This window comes from Solenopsis invicta, chromosome 9 (genome assembly GCF_016802725.1).
Source record: "Solenopsis invicta isolate M01_SB chromosome 9, UNIL_Sinv_3.0, whole genome shotgun sequence".
Classification (NCBI taxonomy): Eukaryota; Metazoa; Arthropoda; class Insecta; order Hymenoptera; family Formicidae; genus Solenopsis; species Solenopsis invicta.
In genome coordinates this window covers 741,084-754,543 of record NC_052672.1, presented here as the reverse complement: position 1 = coordinate 754,543, position 13,460 = coordinate 741,084, and the positions used below count along the sequence as shown (strand labels likewise).

General features: G+C 44.1%; 1 protein-coding gene across 50 annotated transcripts in view; it reads left to right on the top strand.

The window, feature by feature from the left end:
• The window catches only part of LOC105203138 (Down syndrome cell adhesion molecule-like protein Dscam2), a 78,654-nt gene that overhangs the window by 56,283 nt on the left and 8,911 nt on the right, over positions 1–13,460 (top strand). For 24 of the 50 annotated variants that reach the window (XM_039453858.1, XM_039453845.1, XM_039453842.1 and 21 more), the window contains 13 exons: positions 8,762–8,881; positions 8,961–9,134; positions 9,212–9,508; positions 9,594–9,955; positions 10,030–10,398; positions 10,470–10,656; positions 10,731–11,018; positions 11,151–11,420; positions 11,505–11,736; positions 11,807–11,983; positions 12,062–12,228; positions 12,555–12,797; positions 13,147–13,314. In XM_039453858.1, coding sequence (XP_039309792.1) covers positions 8,762–8,881; positions 8,961–9,134; positions 9,212–9,508; positions 9,594–9,955; positions 10,030–10,398; positions 10,470–10,656; positions 10,731–11,018; positions 11,151–11,420; positions 11,505–11,736; positions 11,807–11,983; positions 12,062–12,228; positions 12,555–12,797; positions 13,147–13,314 — 3,054 coding nt within the window. Of the gene's footprint in view, positions 1–139; positions 431–833; positions 1,125–1,405; positions 1,697–3,543; positions 3,835–4,407; positions 4,696–8,761; positions 8,882–8,960; positions 9,135–9,211; positions 9,509–9,593; positions 9,956–10,029; positions 10,399–10,469; positions 10,657–10,730; positions 11,019–11,150; positions 11,421–11,504; positions 11,737–11,806; positions 11,984–12,061; positions 12,229–12,333; positions 12,517–12,554; positions 12,798–13,146; positions 13,315–13,460 lie in introns of all 50 variants that reach the window. The other 26 variants (XM_039453883.1, XM_039453882.1, XM_039453885.1 and 23 more) reach the window with 11 other exon arrangements.

Sequence of the window (13,460 nt, the reverse complement as noted above, 5' to 3'; positions counted from 1 at the left end):
CATGTTGTACATTTTATCTATTACAATTGTATTAAGTTTAATACGGCATGTAATACGGCATTGTAAGTGAATCTGGTGAGAAATTGCATTTAAAATTTGGCGAAAGCAGAATAGGGCTATAATTAAGACACGTCCTTAGTTGCGCCCGAAATTATGCCGTTTGTGATCGGCGAAGAACCGGCTAATTGGGGTGACACCATCACCGTTACTTGCACGGTGTTGAAGGGCGATCACCCAATCCAGATCGAGTGGGCACTCAATGGCGAGCCAATTTCTCGAGATCATCCTGATATATCGATAGTTAGTACCGGCAAGCGTGTCAGTCTGCTTACGATCGATGCCGTGACAGCGCGCCACGCCGGGGAATACACCTGCACGGCTAGCAACGTCGCTGGTGGAACGAGTTATTCCGCATCACTGGCCGTGAACGGTATAAAGGTCTTCTCACGTCTTGTGTTTCGCGTAGTTTTTCTCACCTCTCCCAATCGTGCATGTGCAGAGCGGTATATCCACTCCCACAATTTCCCTTAACCCTTTTCTTTCGCGCGGAAGTGTGAAAAAGAATGTGAAGAATTTCGTCTCGATAATCTTCCTCTTCTATTTTAACGATATCGGGAATGATTCAGATCGCTTCTGACGCGATTGAAAGAACCGATTCTACGAGCAGGATTATAACGCTCTTAATCTACTGATTATTATAATAGGATTGTGATACTTGTAATTATTTGATTATTACAAGTCCTGTATTTATTCTTTATTATTTTGGAAAATGTAACTTTGGTTAAATCTACCGGCTGTAGAATTGACATCTGATTGTTAATATAATATTATAGTTGCGCCACACATAGGGCCTTTCGCGATCAGTGACGGACCGGCGAATTGGGGTGACATGGTTTCGGCAACGTGTTCCATTATTAAAGGCGATTTTCCCGTAAAGATCGTTTGGACATTTAATGGCAAACCGATTAGTCTGCACGACTCGGATATCGCTATCACGAACATAAATAAACATATGAGCGCTCTCAGCATCGAATCCGTGGCTGCGAGGCACGCGGGCGAATACACATGCGTAGCTACGAACAGAGCCGGCAACGTCAGCCACTCAACTACGCTCGTCGTCAACGGTACCTACATGTTTCCAGAAGCACACATGCACGCCAGATAAACGTCGTACAGCACTTGCATAATCCATCACTGCGATTCATACTTTTCATAGATCATCATAAACCCGCTTCATCGCATTGTCTTAATCTGACGACATCATACCCTTACTCCTTATCGCCGTGATTGTTCCCAATGATTGCGCGTAAAGGATCGTAAAGATCGTAATGATCGCGAGGGAATTTCACCTCGACGTGTGTAACATTTATTTATTGAGATTTTCACGCGCGATCCGCGATCGCAGTTGCTCCGCAGATTTTCCCGTTCACATTTGGTGACGAGCCGGTTAACTCGGGCGAGGCGATCTCTGCGACTTGCTCTATTCTCAAAGGGGACTTCCCGATGGACATTGCCTGGGCGTTCAACGGCGAGCTGATATCCGCCGAAAGTACAGATCAGTTCTCTATCACAAAGGGAAAACGTCTCAGCGTACTATCGATCGATGCTGTCGCGGCTAGACACGCCGGCGAGTACACTTGCACCGCGTCGAACAAAGCCGGAGCCTCCAGCCATACGGCCGCTCTAGCCGTGAATGGTAACACCGCGCGCATGTACACGCGAGCATATACGCGACGTCTCGACTATTCTTCCTCCGCCGGGCGAAGACAAAATCGTCCCTCCCTTATCATCACTCCCTTCAATCTCTGCACCCGCGCAATCACAATCTTTTCAACATTTCCTTGCGTTTCGTCAAGTACGGGGAGTACGATGAGGACGCGTCTATCTGTTGTTTGGCCTTATCGCGATAATTGCAAAGGTTTTCGCCTCGCTGTCCTGTCACATTATATTAACTCAAAGCAGTGGCATTGCAATTATTCTCTCACGGAATTTGACTATCTCTTTATATTCATGTAAATATCATAATAAAATAATTTTAAATTTGTGAAAGTTATCTTTCACGAATTTAAAATTATTTATTTTATTATTTACATGGAGGAAAACACATAAATATCTTTTAAGAGAATCAAGTATCTTTGCACTAATTTTTCTCGTGTATTGATGTAGTTATTAGTATACGGTGTTCAAGGTCGATGGATTTGTCTGTGAATGGGTTTGTCATTCTTTGGAAAATCGTTTTCAGTCGCTCCGCAGATAGCGCCATTTTCGATCAGCGACGAGCCCGCGAATTGGGGCGAGGCTGTCTCGTCGGTCTGTACAGTCGTAAAGGGAGATCTACCGATCGAAGTATCATGGGCGCTGAACGGAGAACCTATCACCAAGGAGAATTATGGAGATATATCAATATCAAGCAGCAGCAAGCGAGTCAGTCTAATGACAATCGAGGCCGCGAGCCCGAGACACGCCGGGGAGTATACTTGCACAGCCTCGAATGCTGCTGGAGCGACGAGTTACTCCGCCACTTTGGCTGTGAACGGTACTGGCATTGCATGAAGTGAAGTGCCTTGCTGCGATTGAGAGATTGAGCTTAAGATTCTGCTTGCAAGTCTAACGTACCTAGACAAAACTGTTCTCCTATCCTCACGTAACAACGATAACACGACACCCCTCTAAAACCATCCCGTCGCGTGAGGTATAATTGGCAACTGATAATATACGAATACGAAGGTTTAGCAAAGACACCGAAGATTATTGAGCGATGGAAATGTTGAAGGCGGAGTACGTTTGCTCGACGATGAATATAATTCTACGATTCTGATTGATTAAAGAAAAGGGTTTATACATATTTTATATATACACAATTATATTGATCATATTCTGCGATTGTTTTCAGTCGCCCCGCAAATCGCTCCATTTTCTATCAGTGAAGAACCAGCTAATTGGGGCGAGCAAGTTTCTGCAATGTGTAGCATTTTGAAGGGTGATCTACCGATCGAAATACGGTGGAGCCTCAATGGTGAAATTATTACGCATCTCACTCATCCGGACGTGATAATCACGAATACCGGGAAAAAGACATCCGTCCTCACCATTGAATCTGTGACTGCTCGCCATGTTGGCGAATATAGCTGCGTCGCGAGCAATTTGGTCGGATCCGTCAGCCGTTCCGCCGCTTTATCGGTCAATGGTATTTAATAAAAGCCGCATGTCAAGACGTAGTGTCACCGCCAGCACTTTATCCCACAACTTTCGAAATCTATCCTTCCTTCAACAAATACAAACTGCTAAAGCTATTTTCGATAATAGAATCTGTCCTTGGATATCGATCCATATCACGAAAAACCTGAACAACGTCTTCAATTTTATTCCCTTTATATCTTACGTTTCAAGAAAAAATCGCAAAAGCTACTCATTCCTTACGTTACTGGGATCTCAAGATTAAAAAATCCAAGTATGTGTATTCATCGAATTTCACAGAGATACTACACATGATTTTTCCATCATTCTCGAGTCGTATACTTTATCTTCTTGTTCGTATCGCAGTCTCCCCACAGATAGGACCAATTTCCTTCGGCGAGGAACCCGTTAACGCCGGAGATTTAGTGTCGGTGCAATGCGTAGTGACTAAAGGCGATGCCCCTCTGGAGATCATATGGACCTTCGACGGCCGTCCCATACAATCTTATCATGGCGATGTGATCGTGTCTGATACCGGAAAACGCGTTAAACAACTGACCATCGAATCGGTAGCTGCGCGACACGCTGGAGAGTATACCTGTGTCGCTTCAAACGCGGCTGGATCGGTCTCTCATTCGGCCACTTTGGACGTGAATGGTACATCTTTCGACAAATTATGGCCGCGATTCGCATTTCTGTACTTAGCCATCTATCATCCCAATTTATCCGTTATCTAATTTATTCATCCCTCCGGTATTTCCCGTAAGCCTCTCTCATCCTCGTTTTGTATTTTCTTTCACATTGTTATTTTTCTCTGAGTTTTTCTGTATCTTCGCTTTTCATATTACTCATAGCACGACGTGTGTTTGTGTTCTCTAGAGCTCGTCATTGTCACTTTAGTCATCGAATGTTGCATTGAACGTGATATTTTTTTCTCGATTTCCTTGGTTCACACACGCCTGTTCTCTCTTTTGATTTTATTGTTGATTGGTATCAACATGAAACGTATAGCTTCATACAATACAAGAACGACACGATCGGCACGGAAATGCTTTAAAGCGGAAGCAAGAAGAAACATAGAGAAGACGAAAGAAGCGAGGACGTTTTACGAGATAATGTGACTTCCTGTCGTCGATCTAATAATCGCGCTACTTCGGCTCTGCTGATTCAGTCTGCGGCTTCAAGACTCCTTCTCTCCTTTTCTCATCTCTTTCTCTTTCTCTCTTCCAGTCATTCCGAAATTATTGCCATTCTCGTTTGGCGAGGAGCCACTTAATTCGGGTCAAGTAGTAACGGTACCATGTGCAGTGGTCGAGGGCGATCCACCTTTGCAGCTCCGTTGGACCTTAAACGGTCATGCGATCTCGCCGCATTCTGGGATCTCGATTGTGGATCTGGGTGGACGCGGCGCCATACTGAGCATAGGATCCGTCCAGGCGACCCATGCTGGAACATACACGTGTGTCGCGGAAAACTTTGCCGGCAGACACGAGCTCTCGGCCGATCTCATTGTGAACGGTGCATACCGATCCGAAAGGATCTTCTGCTCGATATTTCGTTGAAGTCCTGCAAATTCTCCTTTCCTCCGCTCACAAGCGGCTTCCTCTTCCATCCTAAACCGCCGCTTCTTCCCGTAGACACTCGTATTATCAAAATCAATTTCCGCTCAAATATCCGTCGCGATAAAGTTTAGGTTGTGACTGTCACTTTTGCGAATGCGGCCAGATACGAGAGTAAGCTGTTACAAGTACAGGAATAAGGAATCATACCCGATGATATCGCATTTTAAATTTCACGCGGCGCAGATTCATCTTGCGGGATGTTCATTCTCGCCCGTGTGTCCGTCTTTCTGTCATTTTCTCTTTCTTTTCCTCTCTCTCTCTCTCTCTTTTTCTTTCTCCGTTTATTATATTGTCTGTTGTCTCTAGTTTCTGTCCGTTCTCTATCTCTCGGCAGTCGTTCCACATCTGCAGCCGTTCATGTTCGACGAGGCCAACTCCGGCGATCTGATAATCGTCCATTGCGCGGTTGTGAAGGGGGACACGCCGATTTCGCTCAAGTGGTTGTTCGAGGGCCGCCATTTAGAAGTAGGCGACGGAGTGGGTATCACCGCGTTGGGGGATAGAGTCTCGGCGCTGACGATACCCGCTGTCAGGGGGGAGCACGCCGGGGAGTATGCTTGCGTCGCCGATAATCCAGCGGGCAGTGCTCGGCATAGCGCCCATCTGAAAGTGAACGGTACAGAGAAAACGAACACACGATCACAAAAGCATCCAGTAAAACAAAGAACAAAATAAAAAAAAAAAATATGTATATTACATATATTTTCTTTAACACAAAGCGAAACCGCGCGGCATGATGATGGTGTTTAACGGGCGTACGCGTAGTGAGAGTACTACCGTTTTGTATGCGTGTTACTATTTGAGCGGAAAGCAGTGGTACGTTTACCCTTTTATTCGGTTGTAGATTTATATACATATATATATCTATTTATCAGTAGAGCGTTTCAATATATTAGATTTACGATCCCTGCTGCCGCTTCACGTACGTCGTAAAATCTCCAATCTGTCTGTCCTAATTGTTGTGATGATATTATGTCGAGATATGTATGTCTGGAAATCTGCATTGCTCGACGCATATTCCTCCCTTCTATCTATAGAGAGCTGTCTTCCTTGTAACGAGGCTAAACTGTTTAGCTGATTCGCATAGGCGAGAGTAGTTTGTGCCCACGACCGTTTGAATCGAGTACGAGGCGTCGATTACTACGAGATGAGCTGCGTCTCTCCCGTTCTCTCCCGGCCCACAATTGTCTCTTTCATTCTCTACCACGTTCTCTGTCACTCCGCATCCCTTCTCTCATCTCGATATAGCTCGCTTACCGAAGTCTTATCTCATCAGTCGATTTAGTCGAAGGCACCGCCAATCTCGATTATTTCATGTAATTAGTTTAGTGCCGATCGATTATTCGTCGTATAATCCATGGAGAATAACAGCACGCTGGATACAATGAGGAGAAGCAACGTTAGATTCCTCGACGGAAGAGAGTATTACGGAAAACGAATGCAGATGAGGACTGACGCACACGATTGTTCGCATCGATCGTGAAAGGACCGGAATGAGAATCGTTATGGGTGCATGGATCTATCTGCCATTCCATTGCAGTCCTGCCACGGATCAGTCCGTTCGATTTTGGAGACCAACCGATCTATGCCGGGCAGGCCGCTCAATTGGCATGCATGGTGCCGATAGGCGACACACCGATCGAGATTGTCTGGACTCACGAGGACGAAGCGTTGTCGCAGTTCATGGAATTCAGCGTCGGGAAACTCGGCCCACGGACAAGTATACTACTGATCGAGTCGGTAACACCGGAGCACGGCGGACGTTACACGTGTGTCGCTAGTAATCCGTCGGGCAGGGCGATCCACGAGGCGACCTTACGAGTCCACGGTTAGGTCCAGAGTAAAGAACGGAGCACTGAGAATGACATGACATTGATAATTGATAATGATGGTTGAGCGAAGTTTCGGAATGAAAAAAAAAAAGAAACGCGGCCGCGCAGGTCCCGCGCGAGTATTTGAGTGCAGGCTTGATTGGTTGCATTTTATTCATCGTTGCTGTGACGCTGAACGTGTGTTTTCCCCCTGTTGGCGAAAGCTTTCTGGAGCATTTCAGTTGGTTGGAGCTCAGCCCAACTTGTACACAGAGCGTTGCTTTCGTCGCTGGTGACGACCTCCTCGCGCGTACACTCTTTTTCCGCTCTGTCTTGCCACTTTTTTCACACTTTCTGTCTCTTTCTTTCTCTTTCTCTGTCTCTATCTATATTTACTTCTCACCGCTGTAATTTACTCTTTATTATGTATCCGCCGATTTTTCAAGCGAGCGAACGAGCAAGATCAATCCGCTCAGACAGTAATGCATCGTCTAAAAGACGTCTAAAAAATATTTTAAAGGTGCCTTTTAGACACGCATGTCTAAAAAATGTCTTTAAGATATCTTTCATACCTTTTTTTAGTCATGCGTGCTGTCTGGGCGAACGTTTCTTTGCGCTCCGAGAATCAATCAGCTTTTGTCGAACCGTTGGCCTTTCTTCGTTTATTTTGCCGCCTTCATTATCTTGCTCTCATCGTCAGCTGTTCTTCTGCGATTTTTTACATTGGCTTCGATCATCCCTGTGGCGAAGTAACGCGACGCTCAGGATGTATCTTCCTTTCCACAAACGCGAAATCCATATCGCGTTTTCTACATCCTTCACGAACGTATGGCTTCGCCATCCCTGCGTAGCACAAATGATCTAAATGCCACTTTGCGATCGCAGGATTGCGTAGGTCTCACACGCAAATTGCATATTGTCCGTCTCATGTACGTTCGAGTGTCGATTTATACCTCACCGTACCCCCCTCATTCGGGCTAAAACGCGTCCTTGCACTGAGATGACCGACCGACCATCCAACCATATCTCAGAATTCACCTAATGATCAATTCATCACAGCCCTACATCCATGAATGGATCTCCCCAAACACGCCTCTCCTTGTCCCTTCACCACCTCTCATCACACATCTTGCCTTGTTCATTTTGTAGACGCGTGTGTAGCATAGTAGATATACTTAAATATGCATGTGTTTAAACATGAACGAGCGTAATCGAGTATTATTCGTAAACGCGGTACAGCATGATGCACCGTGCTCGAGTACAAATTCGATAGCGCTTCGTGCATGCTCGTCGTTGGGCTCCTTCTGAGCCAAATCTGTAGTCTCTCTTTTCGCATGTATCTCCTCTCTCTCTTTCACTTTCTACCTCTCTGTTTCATGCATTAGATACCTGCATAATCATTTCAAAATCCCGCATGTGTTGTACATTTTATTCATCGCAGTAGCAGGAGCGTGTCGCATTTCGTTTTGCATGCGATAAAATTATTACAATTTGAATCTTTGATTCTTAATAGTTTTCGAGTCGATTTTAATCATATTAAAAGTATTTAATATTTAATGTTTAATATAACTTTTAATCGGCAATTTCATTAACTTCTTTGGAAAACAAATTCTTTTAATTTTGATAAAATTCCTTTTCACTGTTAATTGTTACTAAATTAAACTTTAAGAAAGCAGAGGCTATAAATATCCATTAATTATTATTTTTACTTGATTGTAATTTAAATAAGAAAAGAAAAGAAATAATGACAAAAAAATGATTCCTAGATTTTTGTCTTTGAAAATGAATTTGTTAATTAAATTATTCTATCACGTTACATTTTAAAGAAAATTGGACTTGAGATGTCAAAAAGTAACATTTTTTTGATACCTTCGAGTCAACAAAATAGCTTAAAAATGTAACGTGATAGAACAATTTTATTTGTGAATTTGTTTTCAGTAATAAAAAATCTATAAGAATTATCTAGTTTGTGGTCTAAAAAAAAGTTTAAATTTGTCACACAGTGTAATTTTTTACATTACTTGTATTATACACAATAATATAAATAATAAATTCTTAACGACTCGAGTTTCCAAGCGACTGGCTCCTGGATATTGCACAATCCCGTATGCACAAAAGTGCATCAAGACTAATCTGTTTATTCTGTAACAGTACCCCCTCGTTGGATTCTGGAACCTACCGATAAAGCATTTGCTCAAGGATCCGATGCACGAGTGGAATGCAAAGCCGATGGATTCCCCAAGCCTCAGGTCACATGGAAACGAGCTGCTGGTAGGTTCACCTGCAATCTACTAAATTATGAACCGTTCTATTTGCATGTAGTTTCATACATGTTTGTTCCATCTTACAGGGGATACACCGGGAGACTACACTGACTTAAAATTGAGCAATCCTGACATTAGCGTGGAGGATGGCACTCTCTCCATTAACAACATACAAAAGACTAATGAAGGCTATTATCTTTGCGAGGCTGTTAACGGAATTGGATCAGGCTTATCAGCTGTCATTCTCATTTCTGTTCAAGGTATTCAATGCTTAACCGTCTTGTACTTTGATATCTTATTGCGCTTTATACTATATCTGTTTGCGATATTTTTCTAGCTCCTCCGCAATTTGAAATTAAACTACGAAATCAAACCGCTCGTCGTGGAGAACCAGCTGTATTGCAATGCGAGGCACAAGGAGAGAAACCAATTGGCATTTTATGGAACATGAACAACAAGAGATTGGATACAAAGAGCGATCCTCGTTACACTATTCGCGAAGAAATCTTGGCCAATGGAGTATTGTCAGACCTGAGTATCAAACGAACCGAAAGGAGTGATTCTGCCCTATTTACTTGCGTAGCCACGAATGCCTTTGGTAGTGACGACACTAGCATTAACATGATCGTACAAGGTTGGTTTATGTAATTATACATAACGCACTAATAATAGTGTTTCAAGCATTTTGAGTCATGATCTAATTTATATGTGTTTTATAGAGGTGCCGGAAGTTCCATATGGTCTCAAAGTATTGGATAAATCAGGACGTTCGGTGCAATTATCGTGGGCCGCACCTTATGACGGAAACAGCCCAATCAAACGATACGTTATCGAGTACAAGATCAGTAAAGGTTCTTGGGAAACTGATATTGACCGAGTGCTTGTACCAGGCTCGCAACAGAATGTAGCTGGAGTATTCAATCTGAGACCCGCGACCACGTATCATCTTCGAATCGTCGCCGAGAACGAAATTGGCATATCTGATCCATCTGACACGGTCACTATTATTACCGCCGAGGAAGCACCTACTGGTCCGCCAACCTCCGTCAAAGTAGATCCTCTCGATCAGCATACGCTCAAGGTAAGCAGAACAATTGTGTAGTAATCACTTTAAAATGTATGTAGATCATATCCGGTAAATGTAAATTCTAACAGGTAACATGGAAACCACCTCCGCGCGAGGACTGGAACGGCGAGATTCTCGGCTACTACGTTGGATACAGACAGTCGTCGGACAAACCGTACATGTTTGAGACCGTCGATTTCTCCAAAGAGGACATAAAGGAGCATCACTTGCAGATAGCAAACCTCAAAACCTACACTCAGTATGGTGTGGTCGTTCAGGCATTCAACAAGGTCGGTTCCGGACCAATGAGCGAGGAACGCAGGCAGCACACTGCAGAAGGCGTACCCGAGCAACCACCCCACGACACTACCTGCACGACTCTCACCTCTCAGACTATCAGAGTGTCCTGGGTGTCACCGCCACTCAGCGCGGCCAATGGTGTCATCACCGGCTATAAAGTTAGTAAAAATGCGACTTAAGCTGGAGGCATAAAACCCTTTGCAACAGTGTCTTTAAACATTTGCTTTAGGTCATCTATGGACCGTCCGACACGTGGTACGATGAGAATACGAAGGACATTAAAATCACGTCTTCCAGCGAGACCATCTTGCACGGACTCAAGAAATATACAAACTACAGCATGCAGGTTCTGGCTTTCACATCCGGTGGAGACGGCGTTAAATCCGCACCGATTCACTGCCAAACTGAGCAAGATGGTAATTGAGAAACTGTTCAACTTATAAAAGTACCTTTTTTTCGGATAATAAATATTTTTTGTTTCTATTTTCAGTACCTGAAGCTCCCATCGCTATCAAAGCTCTAGTCATGTCTTCAGAATCCATTTTGATCTCATGGCGTCCGCCCAGCCAGCCTAACGGAGTTATTTCTCATTACACCGTTTATACGAAAGCGGACAACGCAGAGGAGCCAACCAGCCAGAAAGTACCACCGAATCAATTAACTCACGAAGCTTCTGGATTAGATAAACAACTTAGATATGAATTCTGGGTGACTGCTAGTACGAATATTGGCGAAGGTCAAGCTTCCAAGATTGTGACTTTAGGACCAAGTGTTCGAGGTAATTTCTTGCTCAGTTCACTAAAAATTTATACTTTAGTTGAAATAAATAAAATTTGTGAACCGTTTACGCGATTTTATGATTTATTATAAATCAAAGAGAGTTCTAAACTTTATACTTAACTGCGTACAGTCCCGGCCAAGATCGCATCGTTCGATGACAAGTTTACCGCGACATACAAAGAGGACGTCAAGCTACCGTGTCTCACCGTCGGCGTACCCGCACCGGAAGTAACATGGAAGGTACGAGGCGCTACACTTCAACCGAGCGACCGATTAAGACAATTACCCGAAGGATCGTTATTCATCAAAGAAGTCGACCGCGCGGACGCTGGAGAATATTCTTGTTACGTGGAAAACTCCTTCGGACATGACACCGTGACTCATCAGTTAGTCGTACATGGTACATCGATATTCTGGCACGTGAAAGTTTTATTTACTGACTTTAGATATCGATTAAATTAAAATTAACGTTGTATTTTCGCAGCTCCTCCGCACTCCCCGCAGGTCACCCTTACAGCTACCACTACCAACTCTTTGACGATGAAGTTACGTCCTCATCCCACCGATAACGCACCGATTCATGGTTACACGATTCACTATAAACCCGAGTTCGGTGATTGGGAGACCGTTCAGATTAGCTCCACGGCACAGAAATATACTCTCGAAAATCTGTGGTGCGGTTCTCGATATCAGATCTACGTCACAGCTTACAACGGGTAACTTAATCATCAGAATTGTAAATTAATTTTTACAATGGCGAAATATTGTACACATGATTTTTTGTAGCATTGGAATCGGCGATCCTTCGGATATCCTAAACACGCGCACAAAGGGATCTAAACCGATCATTCCTGAAGCAGCGAGATTCATCGAAGTATCCACAAATAGTATTACTCTACACTTGAGTACCTGGTCAGATGGTGGCTGCCCCATGTTGTATTTCGTTGTTGAACACAAGAAGAAGTAAGATGATAATACATAGCAAACATTCAGCCCAATATCAAAATGGACAAGTTAAAAATCGCGTTTTTCATTCTTCAGACTGCAACAGGAATGGAATCAGGTTTCGAACAACGTCAAGCCGGGTGGTAACTTCGTAGTGTTGGACCTGGATCCCGCTAGTTGGTACCATTTGCGTGTCACGGCTCATAATAATGCCGGTTTCGCTGTAGCCGAGTACGAATTCGCGACTTTGACAGTGACTGGCGGTAAGTATGGGCGATGGTCGTCTGCACATCGATGCACAACGGCGCCTCGTAGCCGGTGCCAATGGTGACTGGATTGAACGGTCGCCGAAACGTTTTCTGTTCCAGGCACCATTGCACCGGCCCGCGAGCTACCGGACGTGAACGGTGGTGGCAACGACGAGGACCCGATAAAAATTTTCATGGCTAATTTAAACCTGGTCGTGCCCGTGGTAGCAGCAATACTCGTCATAATCGTTGCCGTCATCGTGATCTGCGTTCTTAGGGGGAAGGGTCACGGTAGCGATAAAGGTAATCATTATTCACGTATCTTTTTTTTCTTCAAACAGGCACGATCGCACCTCCTGTACGTAATGGTGGTAATGACAACACCGCGGACGTGAGACGATACTTCCCGTGGTTACCCAGCTGGCTCGATGTAAATGTGGTGGTGCCGGTCGGTGCAACGGTCGTTGTCATAATAGTAGGAATAGTTGTCATTTGCGTGGCACTCTCGAGAAGAACTCGAGGCCCGGAGCAAACGCGGCTGCGAGGTATCTCTTCAGCCGACGAGAAATATTACGAGGGACAATGTATACCAATTTTTTTTAATTACTTTTACTCGCTAAGTCACATAAAGACGGTGGAATTTTGTCGGGAAATGAAACTTTTGCGATAAAAATCTTACTCTTTTACTGATATAGCTAGTCGTAACAATACTACTTTGTAACATTGAATCATAATAATTTCCTGACGATCTCAATCCACGCGTCGGCCACCCTAGTCTTGAAATCCTGTTCAAACTTTTCATAACTTTCCTAATCCCATGTGTTTCTTTTATTTCACAAGCATGGGTGATGACATATATAATCAATACAATATATTAATAGTGAGATCAGATCTGTTAAGAATTCGCATTTATTGGATCGAGCCTCATTTCAGATGACGTAGTCTACCAGCAAACCGGAGTTGGCGGCGCTACCCTGGACAAACGTAGATCCGATCTTCGGGACGAATTGGGATACATCGCGCCACCGAATCGCAAGCTTCCACCCGTACCCGGTTCAAACTATAACACCTGCGATCGTATCAAGCGAGGTACAGTTATAAGTAAGCCACAACTGCCAACACTTTCCTTTTAGACCAGTTTCGACTTGTCTAGTTGTTGTCGCATCGGCACGATAGTTCCTTCTTTCATCTTTTCTCAAGGAACACACATCGAGATTCAACGCATATACAACGTTAGGCTCCCAGAC